This window comes from Globicephala melas, chromosome 3 (genome assembly GCF_963455315.2).
Source record: "Globicephala melas chromosome 3, mGloMel1.2, whole genome shotgun sequence".
Classification (NCBI taxonomy): domain Eukaryota; kingdom Metazoa; phylum Chordata; class Mammalia; order Artiodactyla; family Delphinidae; genus Globicephala; species Globicephala melas.
Window position 1 is genome coordinate 100,200,363 of NC_083316.1, and position 24,438 is coordinate 100,224,800.

At 40.4% G+C, this 24,438-nt stretch overlaps 1 protein-coding gene across 1 annotated transcript in view; it reads left to right on the forward strand.

Moving 5' to 3' along the window:
* The first annotated feature begins 12,817 nt into the window (after positions 1 to 12,817).
* Positions 12,818 to 24,438, forward strand: part of LOC115860209 (zinc finger protein 474-like) — a 34,986-nt gene continuing 23,365 nt past the window's right edge. The window contains exon 1 of the mRNA XM_030869796.2: positions 12,818 to 13,837. Coding sequence (XP_030725656.1) covers positions 12,818 to 13,837 — 1,020 coding nt within the window. The remainder of the gene's footprint in view (positions 13,838 to 24,438) is intronic.

Sequence of the window (24,438 nt, forward strand, 5' to 3'; positions counted from 1 at the left end):
ATCCTATGGTAACTCTATTTTTATTTTTTTAGAGAACCTCCATACTGTTCTCCACAGTGTCTGCACCAATATACATTCCCACCAATGGTGTAGGAGGGTTCCCTTTTCTCCACACCCTCTTTAGCATTTATTATTTGTGCTCTTTTGGATGATGGCCATTCTTATTTGTGTGAGGTGATACCTCATTGTAGTTTTGATTTGCATTCCTCTAATAATTTGTGATGCTGAGCATCTTTTCATGTGCCTTTTGGCCATCTGTGTATGTCTTCTTTGGAGAAATATTTAGCTCTTCTACATAGTCTGTCTTCTTCTTAGGCATAATTTATTTGTTGTGATGTTTCATGCTGCTGTTCTTCAGCTTCACAACTCTTTCTCAGTGTCCTTTCTGCTTTAGCAACCATTGCTGTTATCTTTTCCAAGAGAGGAATTGTGATTGAACCAGTTCATCTGTTCATGTCATAGACTACTGGTGAGCGTATGATGGATAGCCCTTGTCCAATGCCCAAGTTCTGACACAATCAGCTTGGGTTGGGGATCAGGAGTTGAATAATATGCTACAGAACATGACCACCCAGGGCCACCTATCCGCTGAGGGGGTGGGGCAGATTTCCTTAGCAGGGGCTGAGTATGACAAGCACCATAATTATAATATTTCATACTGCTTTGATCTGATAATTTAAAAAAATGTACTCATATTTCCCATAACTTTTCAGTATTTTTTTTTCCTTTTCAGGACTACAGGTCGGATTGTCTTTTAATGAAATATGAATAAAATGTTATTTGAATTAGCTGCAGAATGAAAATTTTGGAATTCATCAGAATATTTTTTAAAAGGAAGAATAATTTTAAAAATCTATAGTTAGTCTTCTAATTACATTTTTCAGCCTGCAGGATTATTTATGAAAATATGGGGCAGAAGACCTATTAGAACCATATAATAACAATTATGATATCATACCACCTACCAGACAGTGTGCTAAGCATTTTATCTTTTAATCCTCATAATAACTCTGCAAGGTATTATCATCCTACCAAACATAAGGTGAAATTGAGGCACAGAGAGGTTACATATCCCAAGATTCTGTAGCTGATAGACATTTTGGAGCAAGTGTTTAAAATAGACCTGAGTTTATTGCAAAAGTACTTTAAAGTGGAGATTAACAGAGTATTACTGGGTTCTGGGTGTAAGCTACTTTTTCTGCTTTTACTTAGCAAATTAGACTGTACCAATGTATTTGAGAGCTTGCTTGAACTTGGACTCTATTTCCCAGACGTGTTAGTGAAATCTTGATTAAGATTTTAATGACCTGAGCCCATGACACACAGAAAGAGGCATGGGAATTGATTTAGCATCCAAAGGGAAGATGCTGTTGTAAATAAACTCTTTCATTCTTGAAGTGCTGTCTAAATGCAGCAAAATTCTACAGCAGAAGTTCACTTTCTAGTCCAGAAGTATTTGTCAAGATTTTTAGCAAAAATGTTTAGACATATGTCAGCTACTACTAGTAACATAAGATGGAACATGGAGCTAACTGCCTGAAGCAACATTAAACAGAATTTCAGAATTGGAAGGAGCATACAAGTCTGGCTCTGTGTAGTATACATAGTCTCAAGAAGTTAGGTACAAATTGCATTTAATAAACCAGAGGGATCTATTTTCCTACTAAAAGTTTACTTGCAGAGTAAAGTCTGCAATGGATCCTTTTAGGAAACCAAAGAACTTCCTTTGCCTGGTCTTTAGATGTTAAATGTTGATGTTCTCCAGATTTCCTCACTCATGATCTTTTTTCAGTTGTATGTTATATATAAGAAACTCTATAAAAGTTCCCCATTTCCTATAGGGAAATCAAAATTCTTGCGATTCGTTATAAGGCTTTTCATAATTTGTTCCCAGTATACCTTCTCAATTACTTATATAAATTATTCACCATTCTTTTCCCTTTCTCACTTTACCCACTACCCACCTTACTGCCCATCTACACACACACACACAAAACCACTCACATCCATCTACAAACTCATATATACACATCCATATACATACACACTCACACTCTTCCACTCACACCTATTCACACCCCCCAATCACTGACACCCATGTACATATACACATTCACTTCCATCCATACACATACCACATCTAACAATTCACACCTCTATCCATACACTCATATCACACCCATCCACTCACAGTCATGTACATACCCACACCTAACCACTCACCATCTACACACTCACATATACATACGCTCACACTCGTGCACATACATTCATATATATACCTATAATCTCACCCATCTGCCTTCCCATTTGCTCAAATTATGTCAAAGTGGCATATTCTGATTCCTACAATTTTAAATAGGAAATGACTCTACAAAATGGAAATGTGTTTTCAGCTCAGACTCGAAACTGGAAGTAACCTTTTCCACCCAGGAAGGGTTTAAACATCCACCTCCAGTTGTTAGAGAAGGCTGACTGAGGTCCTGAGGGCAGAGTCAAAAGGAGAGAAGGAAAATATTATGCATGCAGCACTTTGACAAGAAATATAGTCAGTTAACCAAGAGCAGAGTGTATTAAAGTCAAGTTTCTGAAGATAACAGTTAATAAAGGCTTTACCAGTTGCAAATATGCAGATACAGAAACAAAGAATACAGTCAAAGAGGACAGGGGAGAGCAAGCTTGAAGTGTGTACGGGAAAGACACATAGACCACACAGAGGAGAATGCAAAATCTGAAGGATTGTTTCTTCAGTCACACTGGTTGAGGATTCTCACAAGAGCTGAAGAGAGATACTGGAACCCATTCTATAATGTTATGTGAATATTTATGTTTTCGTTACTATAGAGTAAATTGAATTATAATTCTCATTGTAGAGGGCTGACTGGGGCTTCTCAGCAAGGCCTCTGGGATGGAGTCACCCTGGCGGGGTTTCCAGTGGAGACTAGAGCTGGGTGACCCTGAGCTGACTATTAAGATTCTGGGTCACAGGGGGGCCAAAAGTAGTTGAGCAACATTTTTGCAGAAGGCTCCATTCACAATGCTGATCTCTTTCTTTTGGGGTGTTTTAGTCTTCTATTACTGCCTTAGCAAAATACCATAAAATAAGCAGCTTAAAAGAACCCCAATCCATTATCTTATCATTCTATGTCAGAAGTCCAACATGGGTATCCTGGGGTAAAATCAAGGTGTCAGCAGACTGTGTCCCTTTTTGAAGACCCTGTGTTTGTTTCCTTGTCCTTCCCAGCTTCTAGAGCCACCCCCATTGCTTGCACACAGCCTCTTCCCTCCACTTCTTTTAAAGTCAGCAATGGCTACTTGAATCCCTTTTTCCTTCAGTTGTCCCATCTCTTTCACTAGATGGGGGAAAGTTTCTCTACTTTTGAGAACTCATGTGATTAGATTGGGCCCGTCACTTCTCATCCTGTTTTCTCCAGAATATAACGGAGTTGAAATATAAGACACACTTTTCTAGTGGTGAGCTGGTCTGTGTCTTCAGAGCAAATTAGCAGTGAGGTCAACCACAGGATGCCGCATTCTTCACTCCCTTGCAGATGGTACCTTGTCCTTCATGTGTTGGGTTGTCCTTCTAGACTTAAAGTGGAGACAGACAGACAATGGGAACAATGAAACAAAGAGAAAGAGAGCACAGGCAGTGGGAGAAAAAAAGCCTGCTGAAAACACAAGAAACAGTAAAAAACAGCATTCACAGAATTGATTTTAAATTGAATTCTTCCAATCAAATACTCCAATCTTTCCGATCCTAGGTGTGACTTAAAATACACACAGATCTTCCTTTTGTTTGTTAAAGGAAAAGAGAACAAAGCAATTGATACTCTCACTGACTTCCTTGCTATTTGACACTTATTGGGCATGGGGTGGAAGGAGGCTTTCAGTAAAGTTTAAACTACAAAAAATTTAAAGTACAAACTAAGAACGTTTGCAAATAAAGAGCTGTCACCACATTTTATGTTTGGTCTGGGCTCTGGGGACCTGGAGAATGAACAAGTTTCTCCTAGACACCAAGAGACTCCTTTCAGTGGTTTTCTCCAGCAGGGGATAGCCTTTGTAAGATTTCCTGAGCAATGAGAGGTTGTAGTGGAGGATTCTAACCATCGACAAGTTCAAACCATCTGGCCTGTGAAAGAGTTCCTTGTTCACAAAATTCAGAGATGAATGAATGACAATAGCTTTTTAATGACTTATTTACATAGGAGGATGAGAGATGTGGGGAGAAGAGCAACAGAAAGCCCCTGTTCAGAAACAGCCTTCAGCTGGTGGGTGTACCCAAACGACCGAGACTCCAGGGTCACCACCAGAGAAGACATGCTAAATGTACCAGGAAATAAGAAGCACATTCATTTACACACAGCAGAAACCCAGCCTTGCCTTTTGGGCTCCATCCTGGTTTTGACTTTCTTCCCAGGGACTTTCCTCAGAAACAGCTTTGCGTGGAAAGTGCATTATTAACAAAGGGTGTTGATGTCTGTAACGAATGGTAATGATGGTCAGTTTAAGTGTTAACCAGGCTTTGGGAGGCACCGACCTCCTGGAGGTGGGTAGAGCTAAGGCACAACTTTGAGGCTCTTGTAGGAGAAGTGGGTGATGTGGTTAAAAAAGGTTCCTTCAGAATACAGTGAGGCCCATCTCTCTTATGCCAATCTATCTTGGCCAAGAAGATCCCATCAAAGGCAGCTATATTCTTCATTGTGTTTGTTTTAACCTGGAGGCACTAGTCTAGTAACTGCACTTCTGACACTAATACTCTGTGGCTTGGAAGTCTTTGCCAAAGATATTATACTGAGTTAGCTCTCTGAGACAGTAAATCAAGAGTGTAAAGACGGTGGGAACTCTGTGCAAGCATATCACATAATGGAAACTGGTAAACAATGAATCTATTTGTAATTCTTTTTAAAATTTAATACTGAAACAAGGGTATCTGTAGTTTTTTCCCCCATTATTTTTTATCATAATGCATCAAATCTAGACACTTAATGGATATTGGATATCTCATTCTTTATGAGAAGGAATTACTGTACTGTGCTGTTCTTATACTAACATAGTATAAACTAACATAGATGGTACTTGAGAAAATGGTCAGCTTGGCAGAAAGAAAAAGTTCACCAAATTCTATAATCCCTGCAAGGAAGCATAAGTCTCTTAGGAAGTATTTCCAGCCCAAATCTTGGAAATGTAACAATAGTCTATATTATTAATAGCTTATTTATGGTTCTTTTTATTGACTGGTTCTTTCTTAATCTAATAACTTAAGATATCCAACATTTTTCGTTTGGGAAATCATTTAATGGTTAATCAAGGGCCCTGACTAAAACAGAAGAGTAGCTCTTATTATATCAATGGATAACTAAATAATAATGGGAATGCTTCCAAAAAGTTCAGATGGTTTCCAAAACACATTTCTTGCCTGTTTGTGTTTTTCTTTTTCCTTTCTTTCTTTCTTCCTTTTTTTTTTTTTCCTTCTATCATCTCTCCTGTGGCTGATCTAAACACAGGCTGCTCAATTTTTTTTTTCTTTCTGAAATTAGGTTCATCATTTCCTATGACCCTTTAATAATGTATGAAAATTCTTTCTCAGGTCACTGGTTCTTTTCTTTTTTGCCTTGGATATTTCTCTCCTTCCTTGAACCAAGTACTTCATCCTGACTCAACTTTCATTAGGAAGTTTCCCTTCTGAGTTTTTACCAATGAGTACGTCATGTTTTTAGTAGTTGTCTCCCAGAGAAAAGACTTCAACTGGGTTCTCAGTCTTCCGAGGGCAAGTGCTCCTTATAGTGATTTTCAAATATTTAACTGAGGAGAAAAATGGAGGAAAAGGGCATTTTAAAGCTAGAATCACAAAAGGTCACAAACTCAATTGAGTTTGAGAATCAAGCATGAATTTTTTTTTTTTTTCTTTCGGTACGCGGGCCTCTCACTGTTGTGGCCTCACCCGTTGCGGAGCACAGGCTCCGGACGCTCAGGCTCAGCGGCCATGGCTCACGGGCCCAGCCGCTTCGCGGCATGTGGGATCTTCCCAGACCGGGTTACGAACCCGTGTCCCCTGCATCGGCAGGCGGACTCTCGACCACTGCGCCACCACGGAAGCCCCAAGCATGAATTTTGAATTGAACAAGGGGCTGATGAGAAACTTTGTAAGAGTGCAGACTGGCTGTCCGATCTATAGGTTCAGCCCTTACTCGATATCCCAGCTTATGTTCGATGTTGCCACGTTGGAAGATGGGCTCTAGGCCTGATCTTCCAATTTTTCAAAAGAAACCAAAAATCCCAATTTTGTGTCACATCTCTCAATTTTAAAATAATGGCAACTAATTCAAACATTTTTAACTCTATGCAGGCCAAAAGGGACATATCTCTGAGCCAGGTCTGGCTTATGAAACATTTCTTTAAAGTCTTAAAAAAGAGCTATTGGAATAGAGTTATTTTATTGGAATCGAACTATCCCAGATGTCAGAAAATATGGCATGTAGATTTGTTTGTTATTCAATGGCTGACTCTCCCAGTTTTTTGTCTATCCTTTGAATTTCTATACATTATAGGCCTCTAACGCGACTATCCTGGTGGTTTCCATAACCAGTTCTCCATCACTCCAAATGTCAATATTACAATTACACAGTCATACCTGTGTGGCATTTATGACTCTTGAGTACTCTGTGATTTGGATACTCAATATAGAGTGAAAATTACAGGCTCGGTCTAATAATAGCTTTCATAGGGTGATATTATGAACCTTAACATAAAATGCCCTTGCAGAAGGCTCTACTTAGAAGCATAAAGGTGCATTTCTCCCATTTTTGGTTTTCATAGCTTTCCTAACACCATAGACTATTATGTCTACACCTGACAGTTAGATGGAATAAAAGTGAAAGAACTTATATCTTGGTTTAAAATTCTTCACAGTGAAGGAGAGACAAGGAAGGGGAAATTTTGCATTAGCTATTCAAAATCAGCCTGGGAATGTCAGTATGGACACCCAGATTCCCTAGAAGTCATGCCTCAGGCTAAATGGCTTTTCTGAAAGTGTTTCCATTTTTTACCTTTCAAACACTGCTCCTGTCTTTCCCAAGCCCAACCACCTCTAGTTCCCAGTTGCTCTTTTGTCCATGCATATCAGAATTACTGAGGACTGCAAATGCTACTGGCCCAGGAGCTACCCAGAAGGGAGTGAGAGAACCAACCAGGGTGACTGGACCAGCTCCCCTCAACACTTGCTGGTCATCTCTGATCTATGAATGGGATTACCTTACTCTGACTCCCTCTGTGGCTGCGGTGACCATATGGCTGGGTAGTCAGTACAGGAAGAGTATCATATAAAATTAAGAAGAATATGAATATGCCTAAAATGGCAGGTTTCCCCTTATGGTATAATTCAGTTGATCACAATGGAAGAGCAACATTTTCTAGCTCTTGAAGGCTAGTGATGGTGTAAACATTATAAAGATATGTTTTCAGTGGTCTGAATGAGTTGGGGGTTGAATATTAAGCATCATATTATTTTCTAAGTTGCTATGAAATAATTCATTTGAGTTTATTGCAATAGTAAGGTAATATGCAGCTTGAATATCACAGATTTTTATTGCTTATATTCTGAGAGTGGCTGTATCAGTCAAGAGACAGAAACCATACCAGTTATTCAAACAGAGAGAATATAAAGAGTTGTTAACCAGGAATGAAGTTGTTACCTAGGTAACTAGCAAAGTAAAAAGAGAGAACTATTGTATAAGGGAGGTGGCAGCTACCATTCCTAGGGCTGAAGGATCAGAGGGAAAAGGTTTGAATTATTACGACTTAGCAACTTAGAAGAAGCACCCTATGGAGCTGAAAATCCGATTTCCAAAGAGGAAGAGCAGACTGGCTGATGGTGCTTTCTGCTGGGGGAGGGGAAATCAATCTGATTTGCAAATGTTGCAAAAACTGTAAACTGGTTTCAGCTACTGCTACAGGAAAGAACTGCTTTTGCTGAGATAAAGAAGTATTGCTGGGGTGATACTCACAAGAACCAAAAGCAGGCAGGAAACCCTTTAAAAAGACATAAGTCTTCTCTCTCCTCTAACCTCACATTCTTCCCCCATTACCAGTATTGGTAAATCATAATGCAAGGCTGGCTGGCAAAGCAGAAATGGGGTGTGCAGAGTCTCAGTGCCAGCATCACAAAGATGGCTATAGGAAAGAGAGTATGGAATACAGAGACAGTGCATTAATAACTGGCACAACAATGATGCCTGCTAGCTCTTTCAAAATCTCATGGAAAAAAATAGGATTCTATCCTTCTGAAGCAAAATGTCAATTAATTTTTTTCTTAAAAAAAAAAAAATGCCAGGAAAGGAGGTATTGTGAATCAGTTTCTTAAGAACCATTGGCTCAGTATTTAAAGTTTCAAGCTTTTTTATTTCTGATTTTTAGGAAAAACTGTATATTTAATAAGTCAGTTTTGCCTCATAAAACCTCTCAATTTTTTTCCTCATCAAAAAAAGGTCCTGAAATTTGAAATGTCACTATTAGAATTAATTTTGTGCCTAGATAATGACAACTATTAAACTATAACTCAGTGTTAGGTTTTCACATGAGTAAAAGACTCTTAAAAATTGGCTAAGATACAAATAAACATTTATTTCTCTTACGTAAATAAGGCCCAAGGAAGACACTCCAGAGCTTCTGTGATGGCTCTAATATTATCAGGGACTGAAGTTCATCAACATCTCTACTCTGTCATGTCAAGGGTTACACGAATGTAATCTGGCCCAAGATGGCTGCTAGAGCTCCAGCCATCAGTTATCAGTATGAAGGAAGGGCAGAGGAGCAGGTTGTGTCCCCTACTTTTCAATAGGAGTTTTTACAAGTGCCACATAATATTTCCACTAGCTACAAAGAAACCTGTAGAGTTTTGGCTGGGAAATCAAATGCCCAGCTAGAAAGTGGGGCTCTGTTAACTTGAGAGAATTTGCACAGAGTAACTATTGGTAGGGAACTAGCTGTCTCTGCCAGACTCTGGGAGGGATATTACCTCATCAATCATAATTCTTGGTGTAAAAGAGTCTATCAGCTCTTTTCTGAAAGCAAGATTTCATTGGAGTGTATATGAGGGTACCAGGCAGGGGAGGCTACTGAATGAGGTGAATGGAAGATATTGAAGACAAACCTCCTCTATTTTATAATTTTACTCAGAGCCAGCATAAGTCCCAACTCCACCTTTCTTATTTATTCATTTGTCCATTTAAAGAATTCGGATTCTATACTAACAGAGAAAATGTCATGTATCCATGTTTATTTTGTTTCAAAGAGCTAAATTATTTTTCAAAAGACTTCATCACACTTCTGCTTATGTTCTTTCCCCTCTTTTATAGAGAAACACCTCCTAATGCTAAGATGAGTTTTGGATTTTCATGGTTATTATATTCATCTTTGTGAGTTTGTCTCTCCCTTCCCATGAACACCAAAGGGCATGGAAAAATGGCATCATATTGATAAAACGTGATGCCTTCCAAGACATTCTTTAAACAGTCTATTTGCAAATATGGTCAAAATGAATAATTCAGGCCAATTGGAGTGAACATTTCTCCATGGATGCTTGGGGTGAAACTGGCTGGCTTTGCAAAGTGGTTCTCTTTATAAACTAGCAACATTGCTTTACGATGTATCTGGGTGACAGGCCAAATTCTTAAGTGATTTAAGTATATGTATTTAGTATTTTCCAGCACTCTCACTTTTAGAACTAACTTATAGGATAGAGCAGCTGACTATGCTGTGCCTTGTCACATTGCCTTAGCAGAATCACTGGCAGAAACATCATAAATTTCTCCAGTTCCCCAAAACTTCACTTACTTCTAGCTACCTCATCTTCCATACATTGATACATTTAATCACAATAAGACAATTTTCAGGAGGACACTGGAGGAAGAAAGAGGATGATTAAAAAAGAAAAGATGAAGATTCAATGGGAATTTTATGATGCTTTGTCATTTTTGCTGCAGAGAAAATATTTGTAGTGCACAAGTACCTGCACGCATAAAGATCCATCCCTAATCAAAATAGTGACAGGGCTGCAAACTGAATGCCATCTGACCTCTTTGGGAAGCCTTCACTTTCACCCTGCAGCCAATTCCTCTCACCCACCGCCTGCAGCTAGTAGTGTAGATTTTTATTAAGGATACTGGTGAGATCAGGAAAGGATTATGTATTGCACACCACACAGGGAAAAACTTCATCTAGAAAACCATTCACAGCAAAATAAAGTGATCCCTATTGCTTAAGGAAAAACGCTGTCTTCAGTAACCTCAGTTTCTCACCTGCTTTTTCCATCTTGGAGATTTCTCCTCTTCTGTGCCCTATTCCCCTCCTCCCTTTCACCTCTTCCTTCTTCTAAAAGGGAGCATAAAAGCAGGTGAGAGCTTAGTTACCTTCCCATGGGGCATATGAATCGTACATTAAAACAGGGATAAAAAACTTAAGAGAAGAAGCTCTGCCGGTGGAATTTTAGGCAGAATGAATAATGGAAAGAGTCGAGCATTGGAGCCAAAGAGAGCTGGAATTGATTCCCAGTTCTGTCATTTAGAAACTGACTGTCTTGGGCAAGTTACTTGTCTTTTCTGAGTCACAGTTTCTTCATTTGTAAAAGGAAAATAATAATACCTGCCTCATAATCATTTGAGAATTAAATGAAATTATGTAAATAAAAATTAGTACAATATCTGATGCATAGTTGGCACTCAGTAAATATTAGTTCTCTTACTTTATGATTAGGGAAAGATGCAGGAGGTGTTGGAGCAAGTCATGGGGCTTTCTCAGAATTCTCACCTCCAGGGAGCAGTGTGGGGAGGGGGGGAGACTGCAAGCAAGTCTAGGGGAATAAGCTCATTTGATCGCATTGATTTTTCCAATCTGTCTCCTTAAGTACTTTTGCTGTCTGCAACTTCCTGGTATCAAGGAAAATGGGAAACTGAACCAGGAGATCCTTGGTGAACAAGAAATCAGAACCAAAAAAGCAGAGTGGTTTGGAGGATTATTTCAGTCATGTGCTGTTTAAAACCTGATGAAATAATTTTACTGAATTCTTTGTGTTCTCTAGAGCCATTTTCTCTTTGGATGGTGATGACCAAGTGATAAATTTTGTTCCTTCAAGCTTCATCTTCTGTGTTGGTCATTCTGTTTGGGGCCAACACATTCTTTTGTCACATGTGTTAATATCACTGTCCTAGGATCTGTCAAAATGAAGAATAACTTCCTTTTCTGTGCCAGACCTGATTTTATAGCCTTAATTGCAAAGATGTAGACCTTTCTTGGCACCAAAATACAGGAACTGGGTGCATATCTCACAGCTCTTTTTGTCCCTTATCGACCGCAATGCCCAAACAGTGTTTTGATATTACCAGCACGGCTGTCCTTGCTGTGCCTGAAGCCGTGTCTGCTGTGGTCTGCAGGGTCCAGCCTCAGATCAGGTGCTTCTCCCTCTGTGAATAGGAGCCTCTAATCCAGAGTGAGGTCATGCTTCAGGAAATGAAGAAGGTCCTAAGACTTTTGAAAATTACCTTTCTTGAGCTAGATTGTAGACCTGGGATAAAACTGACTCATGCCTTTACCCAAGGTAAAAACTCCTTTGGCTTCTGACCATAATGAGATCTTATCAGCCCTTTCTTCTGGTTTAATAAAATTGTTGGCCATGTTTTTTACAAAAGGTATTTTGAAGATACATAGATAGATAATATCTATATAGAGATATATCTATATAAAACAAGAACGTGAACACAATAGCTATAAAAAGAGCATCAAGTGAAGTCTGAGCATCTTCATCCCAGGAAAGATGTACAGATATACTGCCAGGAAGAGTATAGCCCTGGGTTGCATCTTGGCTTGACAGTTACGGCCACAATTTCATAATACTCCCGTCCCATGATGAAGAAGAGTGGATACCTGGTAGGTTACAAGAAGTTTACCTCTCTCTGATGGTTTCCCTGATAATCCTCCTATTCACTATTGAATTACTTCTTCTGCCGGTTCTTAACCCTAGGCCCATGGACACTCAAAAATTCTAGCATATTACTTATAGCTCAAGTAAAAGATAAATCACAACTAAAAATATTTGATAAATTATTTCAATAAAATTAGTTTCACTTGTACTAGTAAGAATTTTATTTTTTGCTTTTAAAATTATTATTCTGGGAAGAGGTCCCTAGGCTTCAAAGAACTGACAAAGGAATCCATGGCACTAAAAAGAATCCCTAAGGTAGTGGAAGGAGGTCTTTTTACATGATCTGCAGTTTCATTAATCATTTTCAGAGGCCTTGGTTCTCTCCTCCATGATCTCACCACCATGCCTCTTGGTTTGTGCCATATATGTCTGTGATGTGCTATTAATGTCCATCTTCCTTTGGGCAGAACACTACTTTCAACACAGTAACAGTGCAATTCATAATGGAATTTTTTTTCGTACTTATTTCAACATTTACTGAACAAATCCTAAGTGCTAGTTACTATGCTAGCCAAAGAGGATACTAGGTCAAAAAAAAACACGTTTCTTTATCAACTTAAAATCTAAGTGTGTGTCTGTGTGTGTGTGTATGTAATAACTTCTTGATTTATGTTTCCCCTGCAGATCTTGGAGGCATCTGAGGTTTCATGGGGACTTTCCAGCATTCCAGACTGCTGCCTTGCAATGAAGCTCTGAGTCACTGTCTTTGGGTCTAAGGTACTGGCTACAATGTGGAACCCCAGAACAGCCAACCTGACTAACCTTCTCTCTAAGCAGAAGCCTAAAATATGTCTGGCCTGAAATCAGAGCAAGCACTAGAGAAAGACTTCTTTGTTAATGGAAAGAGGAAAGGAGAAAACGGTTTCCAACACGTTGCAACAGTCTTTCCACCATTCTAAAGAGCCTACCTTCCTTATAAACCAAGCTGTTCTATCTAGTGCATCCCTTTCTAGCTTTTTGCCAGAAATTGAGCTTGTCAATCCTGGTGAAAAAATAAAGACGGACCCTCAGAAAAATAGACCTGGAACTGTAATACTCCTAAAACGGTCCAGTAGGAGGATTATGTCGGAAAGTCAGCCCAGGCCCCCTGTGATCCCATCCCGCAGGCCCGGGTTCCAGGTGTGCCATATCTGTGGCCGAGAATTTGGGTCCCAATCGCTTGGCATTCACGAGCCCCAGTGCTTGGAGAAGTGGCGTACTGAAAACAGCAAGTTGCCCAAGCACCTGAGGAGGCCAGAACCTTCCAAACCACTGCCTCTCAGTGGAAGTGGATCCTACAATCTTCAGGCAGCATTCCAGGGTTCCCAGGCTCAGCTTCTGCCCTGTGAATCCTGTGGTCGCAAGTTCTTGCCAGATCGGCTTCTTGTTCATCAGAGAAGCTGCAAGCCGAAGGGTGAGGGGCCCAGGGCACCAAACCCCAACAGTTCTGATAATCTTGCTGCTCTCAAGAAAGCTTCTGGTGGCATCCCAACCCGACCAAGGGCTCTCATCTGCTACGTCTGTGGTAGGGAATTTGGCACTCTGTCCCTTCCTATACATCAGCCCAAATGCCTGGAAAAGTGGAAAATAGAAAATGACCGGCTCCCTAGCGAGTTCTGCCAGCCACTACCGCGGAAGCCTCAGCCCCTTCCAACTGGACAGTCCAACCAAGAGGGACCGAGTCAAGCTCAGCTCGTACCCTGCCCAAATTGTAGCCGGACCTTTGCCCCTGACAGCTTTCTGGTGCACCAGAGAAGTTGTACAGCTCAACCTAGCAGGCCAAAAGTTCAAGATTTGACATGGAGTAAAGGTGGCCTCAAAGAGTCCACTAATTCCAAGCAGCAAAGGAGCATGGCAGTACCCACTGTGACTGATAAGGTAATTCGTGCCACATGATATGCTCTGGGTGGGTCTGGGGGTACATTCTGTCTCCAGGGGAATGAGAGAAAAATGTCCCCAGAATCAGCTCCCTCAACTCTTAGGATGGTTTCTTTCAATGCCTTATTTCTGCCTCAGTGCAGCCTAAATTGACCCCCTGTCAGACTCCAGGGTTATATCTCTGTTGGCAAAGTAGATTTAAAAACACCCTTGCCTGGTGGATTCATAGTCTCCTTCCATTCTGCTGCCTAAAAGAGAGATGGACTTCTTTCTTCCTTGATCCCTCATACCAATAATCCTTGGGAGAGACTGGTATTTGAAAATGAGTCAGTAATGCTGTGTCTACATTACAGAGAAATAATTCCCATTCCAACAGCCAATATTTATTACTGGTTTATTTTAGTCATCTACCTTAGGAATTCATTTTTGGCCATGCTGGTTATACTGAGTTTATCGTACTAAAATAAAATCTGTGTCAAAAACCCCAAATGACTTTAGCATAATTAAACACTGGAGCACTTGCAGAAATAAACATGCTTTAAAATGCAGCATGTTTTCTTTTAACACTTATATGGTTGTAGTATCTGGGGGATTAACCCCAGTGCAGACCCAAAGCCAACTAGGTGTGTTCATGGATCTAGGAAGTGCTCAGTTTCTGCTGCTGCTCTGTACCCTGTGTTTGGGTCAGACACCAGGCCATGACTTGGGCAGTTGTAAGTAAGCATGACCCCAGGGATCCCCAACCTGTATGGTGAAATGTTGTTGGGCCTTCACCTGAAATTTCGTCATCAACCAGGACTGGGGAAGGATGCAAGATAGAGTGTGGTCCATGTGTTTTGTCCTTCCATGAAGCCAGGGAAGTGGTTGTGCTGCCATGTGTCACACCTTACAGAACGTCAAGTCGTGAGAAATAGGAGGTGGTCAAAGGCTTTTCTCCGTGACTTGCTACTTGAAATGTCCCACCTGCAGGAGTTTTTTAAACGAACTGTTCTCAGGAAACTAAGGTTACCCAAGCTATTGCAAAAATTAAACCAGAGGGATTGGGGGATGGGTAGCCATACTCCATTTTTTACCCAGTTTTTCTTCATTACTTCTTTTATTGCATTACTTTGGCAAATGTTGGGTACTTTTTCCTAACTTCTATGTCTAAAATGAAATCTTTAAGTGAGATCTTTCACTTACTGGTTTAGAAGGTTCCAAGACAGTGATCTTAAAGCTGAAGAGTCAGACTAATGGGCATATTTTCCGATGAAATTGAAAAAGAACAGCTAGTTTCTTTGCCGAACGAAAACCCAAACTCTTAAGTGTGGCATGGGCTTCAGGCTGGTCTCATAAACATGAACTGTTTTTCTCATCTTCTGGCTGTTGCTTTTCTTCCAAAACGTGTGGGGTCTGGATCCAGTGAGCGAAAGAATCCATGTCTTAGAGCCACAAATCTGAAACTCCGTTAGTGTTCTGACTTTCAGCCCTGTTTCCTGATTGTATGCATTTGCTTTAAGTGTTCTCATTACAGATCTCAAGATAGGAAAGAGTGTGGTCAGAATTCTCGTGCTTGTTGCTGTAACACATACTTTGTGCTCCCAAGAGTGGAGCCAGCAGGCTGAGCATAGCGTGTTCTCACTCAGTCACGACTGCTGAGAGAGGCTGGCCTGGGCCCCTGGCTTCACAAGAGGACACTCCTGACTCACTCAGTCATCTGGAGGGGAGAATGTCAGGAGGAGAGGCCAGTGAGGGCTGTCGGTGACTTGCGCTTTGAGATCAGAGTAGAGGGAGTCCTTTGGAACAGGGACATCTAGAGGACACGGCTCTGTCAGAGTGTGACCAACTCTGCTCCCGACCTGAAAAGGTGCGTGTCAGTGAGAAACTGGCACCCACTGCCGTCAGATATGTGCTGGCCCTTTTGGGGACCACACAGGCTTTAGTGGAGGGCATAGAAATGTCATCCAACATAGGGTCCCTTTAGCTGCCAGATTTGGAGCAAGCTTGGGTTCTTTAAAATGGAGAAAACTCTTAGTCTTCTGAGAGGCATAAGATCTCTTGAACCAACAGACTTTATCCCTTCCCTTGAAAAGACATTTGCCACTGCATTGTGCTTTGAGCAGAAAGCCTTTCCTGGGTAGTGTATTTTTGCTCCTTTGGTTGCATTTTGACCCCGTCTATTGCTGTTTTTCTATCTTTGTATCATTTAAGATTTAGATAGTGCAGTGAATCATTCATTTCCATAAAGATCACTGCCTTGTGCATTATTAGATTTCAGAATTTCATCTGCCTGTGGCGGCCAGCTTTTGGCTGACTGTGAGACACATGCACTGTTTTTTTTCAATTCAGATGTTTGCTTCCTCTCTTCTCATGTCAATCAGAACAATTTCCCTTTAGAATCCTTGTTCTGACTTCAGATTAGAATCAGCGATCTTGCCCAATGTTCTCAGGGGGCTCAATCTTGTAGTGAACTCAGGTGAGAAAATATTTTCAGAATCATGATCACAGAACTTGGAAACAACTCATTGCAGTTGGGCAACAGTGACTGTTTCGCTGGCAGAGTGGATTACCCTCCGCTCGGAATGTTCCTCCTACATAGATTGGCTCAGTTCTCTGATGACACAGATGCTCCTGTTACCCGTCAATCAAATCTAAACAAACAAACGCCTCTAAGACGGTCCTCCTCCAAGTCGTCGATGGGCATTCTGTGCCAGCTCTGCTTTGCCCTCTCACCACTGAATGGGCTTGAATTGTTCCGTTGCTTCTCATCCAAAACGTAGGGCTGAATTCACTCTCTCTGATCTCACAGTGAAGTTGTGAAGGATCCCAAGCAGCACTGTAAGAGGAATAAAACCGTTGATGTGGATTTTTATTTAAAAGGACCTAGAGTCTGTCATACAGAGTGAAGTAAGTCAGAAAGAGAAAAACAAATACCGTATGCTAACACATATATATGGAATCTAAAATAAATAAATAAATAAATAAATGGTTCTGAAGAACCTAGGGGCAGGACAGGAATAAAGACGCAGATGTAGAGAATGGACTTGAGGACACGGGGAGGGGGAAGGGGAAGCTGGGACGAAGTGAGAGAGTGGCATGGACATATATACACTCCCAAATGTAAAACAGATAGCTAGTGGGAAGCAGCCGCATAGCACAGGGAGATCAGCTCAGTGCTTTGTGACCACCTAGAGGGGTGGGATAGGGAAGGTGGGAGGGAGACCCAAGAGGGAGGAGATATGGGGATATATGTGTACATATAACTGATTCACTGTTATACAGCAGAAACTAACACACCATTGTAAAGCAATTATACTCAAATAAAGATGTTTAAAAATAAAAAAATTAAAAAATAAATAAAAGGTGTGACTGCCTGGGGTGTTGCTCTCCCATTATATGGTGTCAGAGCAACATCAAACTCCCCTTTTTGCCTCTAAAAGAAGGAAAGCCTGAACAAGCAATATCCAATTTAGCAAGGTTTTAAAAGTAGTGTTAATTCCAGATGAAATTTGATGCATAATATGGAAAACTATAGATTATCATTTTAAATTTTAATATTGCATTTATTTAATGCAACCCTTTGATGTCTGTTTTAGCAAGCAATGGTCTAAGTAATGCTAAAAGTATACAAGGATAGAGGTCACTATTGCCTCTTATTTTAATATGAGTGAATACATTTTAATATTTGCATTTAATATTTGGGAAAAATTTCCCTTTTCTATAAGCTGATAGTATTTCATTCTTTGACTTAAGGCCTTTCTGTCTAATTGGAACACAGATTGACAGAGTTAATTAAATATAACTACAACCTAAAATGAAGCATTTGTTTAATTACCTTTTATTAGTTCCATAATGCTTAGGGTTAGTTTCTTAGTATTTTTCTGGTAACATGTGAAACACTGTTTCTAAAAACCCTATACTATATTACAAAATAGGCATTATTTTTCTTTAGGGAATGTCTTTTTTTTTTTTTTTTAATAAAAGATTGTCTCTCTGAATGTAGTTTTAAGCTACTTTTGGCATCCTTGATGCTCAGGTTTGAACTAAAATCCCATCAGACACATCTCTAGCATCAGGTGCTGCCATCTGGTGTTTTCTTTTAATGTAATGTCTTCTACACTCAAAAATATTATTGCCTTTCTCTTTGTGTTACCTTCATATTTGAGAACGTGCCCTTATAATACAAACTCAAATTATTTAGGACTACAGTTTTATATTTGGTTTAATATCATCAGTGCTGTTCTGTAGCTAAATATCTCATTCTCTAAAGGCAAACCCCTCAGTGGGAAGGTCACAATCAGAAAGACTCAGAAGGGTAGGATGGATGTTCTCACAGTCAGATGTTGTATGTGTGTGTGTGTGTGTGTGTGTGTGTTTGCGCGTGTGTGTGTGTGTGTGTGTGTGTCAGGTAAAAAGTATTTGGATTTTATTAGGAGGAATGGAATAAAGGGAAGTAAATTTTATTAAATATCTTTATGATCAGTACTTCATATACATGTTCTCATTTTAATCGTCGTAATATTACTATATGTTAGATATTACTTCCCTACTTTCCAGGTGGGGAAACTGAGATTAAGCAAGTAGCCCAAAGTCACACAGTGGGCTCGTTAATGGTGTCAGAGCCAGATCTGTCTAATTCCAAAGAACAATACCTTTTTATGTCACTAAAGAGAGAGGCATATGTGTGGTACAACAAGGGTATGGCTATGCTACCAGGCTTATAAGTGTTAATTAAGCAGGACAAAGAGGACAGAAGTTTGTTCATTCAATAAATATTTATTGTTAGGCATTGGACTAAGTACTAAATATAGAGTCATAAAAAAGGTAGACACAGTCCTTGATCTCCTGGAGTTTTTAGTCTTATGGAGGAAATGATAGGAAATAAATAAAAATAAATATAAACATTCAAATTGTAATGTGACAGTGTCTAATGGTGGGAGGTGGACATTTAGGTTCTTGGTTAGAGACAACCTTGTGACATTTCAGCTGAGACATGAAAGGTACGAAAGCATTAGCCAATCGTCAGGATGTGAGGGGATGGGAACGACAGGAGGAGGAGATATGCTGGCTAAAGGTAGCGCGTATGAAGGCCTTGAGGTAAGAGAGATCTTAAAATGGAACTAAAAAGTCCACATGTGGCCAGAGTGTGATGAAGGGAGGGGACAGGCACACAAGATAAACCTGTGGAAACAGCACGGTTTCCGCCAGCTGCCCAGTGGACATAGGGACCTCAGTTATTTGGCTACTGCAGGAATCCAGGTGAAAGCAGATGAGAGCTTGGCCTAGGGTGTTGGTAGCAGAGATGGAGATGAGGAATAATGAGCAGAACCTGGTAATAGGTGGGATGTGGAGGAGTAAGGAAGGGGGTCAAGGATGACTAAGATTTCTAGCTTGAGCAACTGCACTGCTTGTGTCACTTTCTAAAATGGGAAAAACTTGAGAAATGGGTAGGCTCTTGGGGATAAAGACCAATTGTTTCCTTCTGGACATAGCAAATTCAAAATGCTTGTGAGATATCTAAGTAGGTCAGTCAGGCTGAAAATATAAGTCTGGATCTCCAAAGTGGAATTGGGCTGGGGTATACATTTGTGCATTGTTAAAATATATTTAAAGTCATCAGAATGAGTATAGGGCTAGAAAAATCAACCCAGGGCTGAGCCCTGAAGCATTGCAGTATTTAGGGGTTAGAGGAGAAGGAGCTGGAAAATAAGGGACTGGAAACACTGGAGGAACAACTTGAGAGCACGGTGCCCTGAAAGTTGTGACGGGAGAAAATGTGAAGAATAAGGGTGTGGAAAACAGTACGCAACGCACAGAGGTAGGATGAAGGATGGAGTAGGATGAAGGCCAAAAAATCTATTTGATTTGGCAATGTGGATTTAGTTTTGACACACTTGGAGAGAAGACATTCAGAGTCGTGACGGGGGCTGCAGACTGTATGGATGGTAAAGATAGGATGTGTTTTGAGAAGTTTGGCCTAGAGACTAGAAGAGAAATAATGGGTAGGCTAGAAATAGAGATCTTAGCTTAGGAGAGGTTCCCTTAGAAGATGGGAGCTTGTAGACTACATTTGAATATTCTGGATATTGATCCAGTAGAGAGCAGGAGAGGTGATAAGAGCAAATGTAAAACCTGGAGGAGAAATGGGCACCAAGGTGGGATCCCAGCCTGTGCAAAGGGAGAGGATTAACAAGAGGGGACAGTTCTCCATTTCAGGAGGAGGTTGAATGCAGGTGGAGGTAAGATTGTAGGTTGTTAGTGGGAAGATGAAGGAGCTACAGTCTGTTAGCTTAGATTTGATATTTTCTCAGTGAAAAATACCAGGTAAGCTTATCAGGCCTATCAGATGAGAAAGAGAGACATATAAAGAGAGAGGGGAAAGTGAATCTTAAGGGTCTACTTAGTCCTTTGTCTCTCATGCCTTCAGTTAAACTGAGTTTCTGAAATAAAGACAGGCTCCTAGAACCGTTTGCCTCTAATTCCCAAATACAAGCATGACTTGAAACTCTTTGGAGGTGGTAGATAAAAAGTTCAGTGTGATCCTTCTGCAGATTCTTATCCTTTTAGCCATCTTCAGTGGCCCTAGTTCACCTCTGAACTAGCACTCATCAGTGCTGATGTCATAAAAACCAGGCTCGACCTCACAAACCAGCCCCTGATGATGCTGCCAGCTGGGCCACTAATATCCAGCTCCATGTGCCATTTCTGCATCTTTCCTTGGTGCCAACCATGCCTGAATATCAGGGCAGCATTCTAGGATCCCACGGCTCTCAGGTGTACCAAGCGTAACTTCAAGGTAACAAGAGCATTTCCTTCTGCCGTGTTGGCTCCAGTAACCAACCCAAAGGAATCTGTGTGTATATAGCGTGTGTGAAATAGGTGTTGAGGGTGAGAGAGAGTTACACATCTGATGTGAGAGCAACAGCATCACCGATGAAATTGATATATATTACTTCCTAATATAAAAATTTGAATAATACTCATCTGTACAAATTACACTCTAACATATTCATTTTTAAAAATCAGCCTCAAATTATAATTATACGTATGTCCTACATATCCATAATGAGAGAGACCATAATAAATATAGCTACCTCTCTCAGAGCCCAAAGATGAAAGCAAAAATAGGTGGTCCTTGCATTGGTACTCCAATATGTGGATTTCTGCTTCTCTGAAAAGAATACTGATGGTAACCTCTGTGATAAGAGAGGATCACATATTATAAATTCAGGTATTATTCAAGCCTAAGATGAACAGAACTACAACATGCTGTACCCTCAGATAATTTTTCTAGCTTAAATGATTTCATGTGTCTTCCTAAGCCTGCTTCTCCATGTCACCCCCATCTTGCTCCTTCCAGCCCCAAACACACAGACATCCACATTTTCTAATGATAGACGCTTAGGAAATCTTTATGTAATGACTGAATGGATACACATAGTTCTTAGAAACCTAAATTCCAAGGTCAACAATTAAAATCTCTCCCAAAATTCTTAGACCTCCACCAAAGGCAGTGCAACACAACCTTGAGAAAGTTCCTCTTGAAATGGAGGTGATTGTCCTATGAACAGACTCTCACTGCTAGATGTGAGGACAAGTTCAGCTTTATGAATAGGTGGAAATTGAGAGAATTTGACTTAGGACTCACCTCTTGCTTTCCCTTTATATTATGTAATTCATCTCCTTCTTACATCCATTGTCTCTTTCACATATTTACCTCTGTGAGGCTGTCTTATAGGAAGAGAGATGTCCCACAAATTGAAGAAGGGTCTAATAAATGGAGGAAATCAATAAATTTCCAATAATCCTGCTCCAAGCACCAACTCTGATGCCATAATGCTGTCATTAAAAGTCCCCAAGCAGCTCTCACATCCAGGCTACCTTTGTTTAAGCAGAAAAGGTAAAAACATAAAGATATCACTGGTCCCAACCTAAAGCTTCAGGAAATCAGAGGCAGAGGGTAAAGAGACAGAGAGGAAAGGGAGAGATTGGGACCAAAAACTCTGATAAGAAAAGAAAACGAAAAGACAACAACCAAAGAACAAAACTATCTCCTAAGGTTAGAATCCTTTCTGTCCTATATCCAAGATGATATCTTTCTTCTTTTCATTGGAAAACGTCTTTCCTGGGCCTTCCCCCAGAGCTGGGGGCCCTTTAGCATACAAGTTGTAGACAAACCAGTCATGGGAAATAACCCATCTTCCAAGTTCCAGGTCAGATAGTGCCTATGGTTTACTCTTTTTCTCTCTAACTATAGCAGCTGGAAAAACTGTGTCTGCCACAATTTTTAGGTTTTTCCTTTCTTGTCCCCATTGCTTCATTTTACCCTGTGACCCGGAGCCATCTGACCATGAAGGTCAGGCCTGGTGCCAAACTGAGGATCACAGGAAACAGACACCAGGGACACATCCATTTTCTTCAAGGAAAGTCATTCTTACAAGAATTTGCCAAGAGGTTGAATCAATATCTCAAACACCTCACTTTCTAACCAATATCCTTCCAAGGGATTAGAAAAGAACGCTTCTATCTCAAATGTGAAAAGAAAAAAGAAAAACCTTCAGCTAAGAAACTGTATTCCTTTCATAAACAGAAACTAATTTGGAATTCGTTCTTTGACTTAGATTTTTCAGCCTTTGTATGTCAGGACAAGGAAGTAAATAGCTAAAATGCCAAACATATATTCAAAATACCAATAGTTTGTTTTAAAAAATCAGGAACATGAAAATACTTTAATGTTAACAGCATTTCCAAATGAATGACCAAGTCTTTCTTATTGTTTAAAAGGAGCAAAACAAAACTCCAAATCACAAATAGCAGACTCTCTAATAGTTGGCCAATAGACAGGCTGGATTGGAAAATTCCTTTACGTGGCATCCAGTGATTTCCAAAAACAATTTAATTTCAAACAACGATCCTTCCAGATGTGACATTTGGGTAGGATTGTTTGAAAACATCAGAAATGTGAAATACCAGTGGTTTTGAGACAATCAAACTCTGCGATTGTTGAGGTTTGAGACTGAACTACACAGTTACTCCTATATATTAGAATGCTATTAGTACTTTGTCTGCGTGTGTAGGACATGCCTGGGGGAATGGAAACTTAATTATACACTTTCAGTTTCAGTCAAGTTTGTTGAAATGGTGTTTTAAATGGCCACAGGCAAAACTCTGACTTTGGGAATGGCTTTGGGTGACCTGGATCTCCTTTCCCTTTCAACACCTTCTGCATCTTCCCTGCTCCTACCAACTCCCATCTTTTGATACTGTTGGAAGGGGGTCGGGAAAATCTGATAAAATTCTTCATGGAAAAATCTCTCATACGACTATTTGCATTTTGAAAGAGGATCTGGGGAGAAAGGATTTTAATCCAAAGGAATGAACTTTTGAGGTAGTCGAGAGAGCAGAAGTAGGAATTTTACAGGTTTCTCTCAAATCCCATGCAACGGCTGACTGTGGACACATAAGGTAGAGCATGATACTCTGCCGACGACGGACGACATTACGCCCCATGTTTCTAGAAGCCGCTGAAATCAAACAGACCTGGAATCAGTTGACAGATGCACAACAAAATCACATATCTCTGAACAAATTACTTCCCTCAGCCTCAGTTTGGCAGGCAAGAGCTTAAATGTGAGAATACCCGCAAAAGACCTGGGATCGTGTCTGACAGACTGCCACCTGTCATCTCCTCCGTGCTCCCTTCAGAGTGGCGGTGCAGTGACAGGCAGTCTGAAGATCCACTGTCTGGGTGAAAAGCGACTTCACCATTTACTAACAGCTCTGTACCTCAGTTTCCTGGTTTGTAAAATGGGGGTATTACATTTTATCCAGGGGATTATTATGAGAAGTATTGAGATGAAGCATGTTAAGTGCTTAGTACAGGGCCTGGCACATAGAAAGTGCCTCGTAATTGTTAGGTGCTACTTGATCAGACATTTTCAATGTTGGAATCCCCACATGGATTTCTAAAAGAGGTTTTACTCTTTTTTCCGCAAGTGCAGGGAAGAAAAACTTGCCCTCATATTTCCCCATCTAACCTTACTGCATTCTATGACATGCCTTGTGCACTTACCACAGACATTTCAATTATTTGGCCTAATAGAAGAGATCAAGAGTGTGGAAAATCTAAAACAGCAGCTATGGCCCAAATTCTTTATGTTTGATTTTGTCATGCAGAAAGAGGAACACTATTGATGGAATGATACCCATTCAAAAGCTGCACAGTCACATAACAATTCCCTCAGACCCTGGCAGGATTGGCCCTGTTTTTGACAACCTGGGATCCAGCTAGAAGTGAGGGAAGCAAAAAATCCTCTAGCAAGTAAATGACTTAAGGATTATACACAGTTACTGTGTGGAAATACTGTTGGACCCTCCTCCCTTCATGGAGTGTTTTCTTTTGCCTAAGGATAGGTTTCCAGCCTCCTGTCAAGTTCAAAGTGCCTAAGTGCTTATACTCAAAGGGAGTAGGTAATTTTCAGTGTGACAACTGCTAATGTACCACTGCACATTTGTTTTCTAAAATACCTCCCCTACTTTTTAAATTCCAGAGCCAGAGATTCAGTCCTTTGACTCAAAGCACTGACTCCATAGGAAATCCCAGCTAAAATGCAAAGATCCCC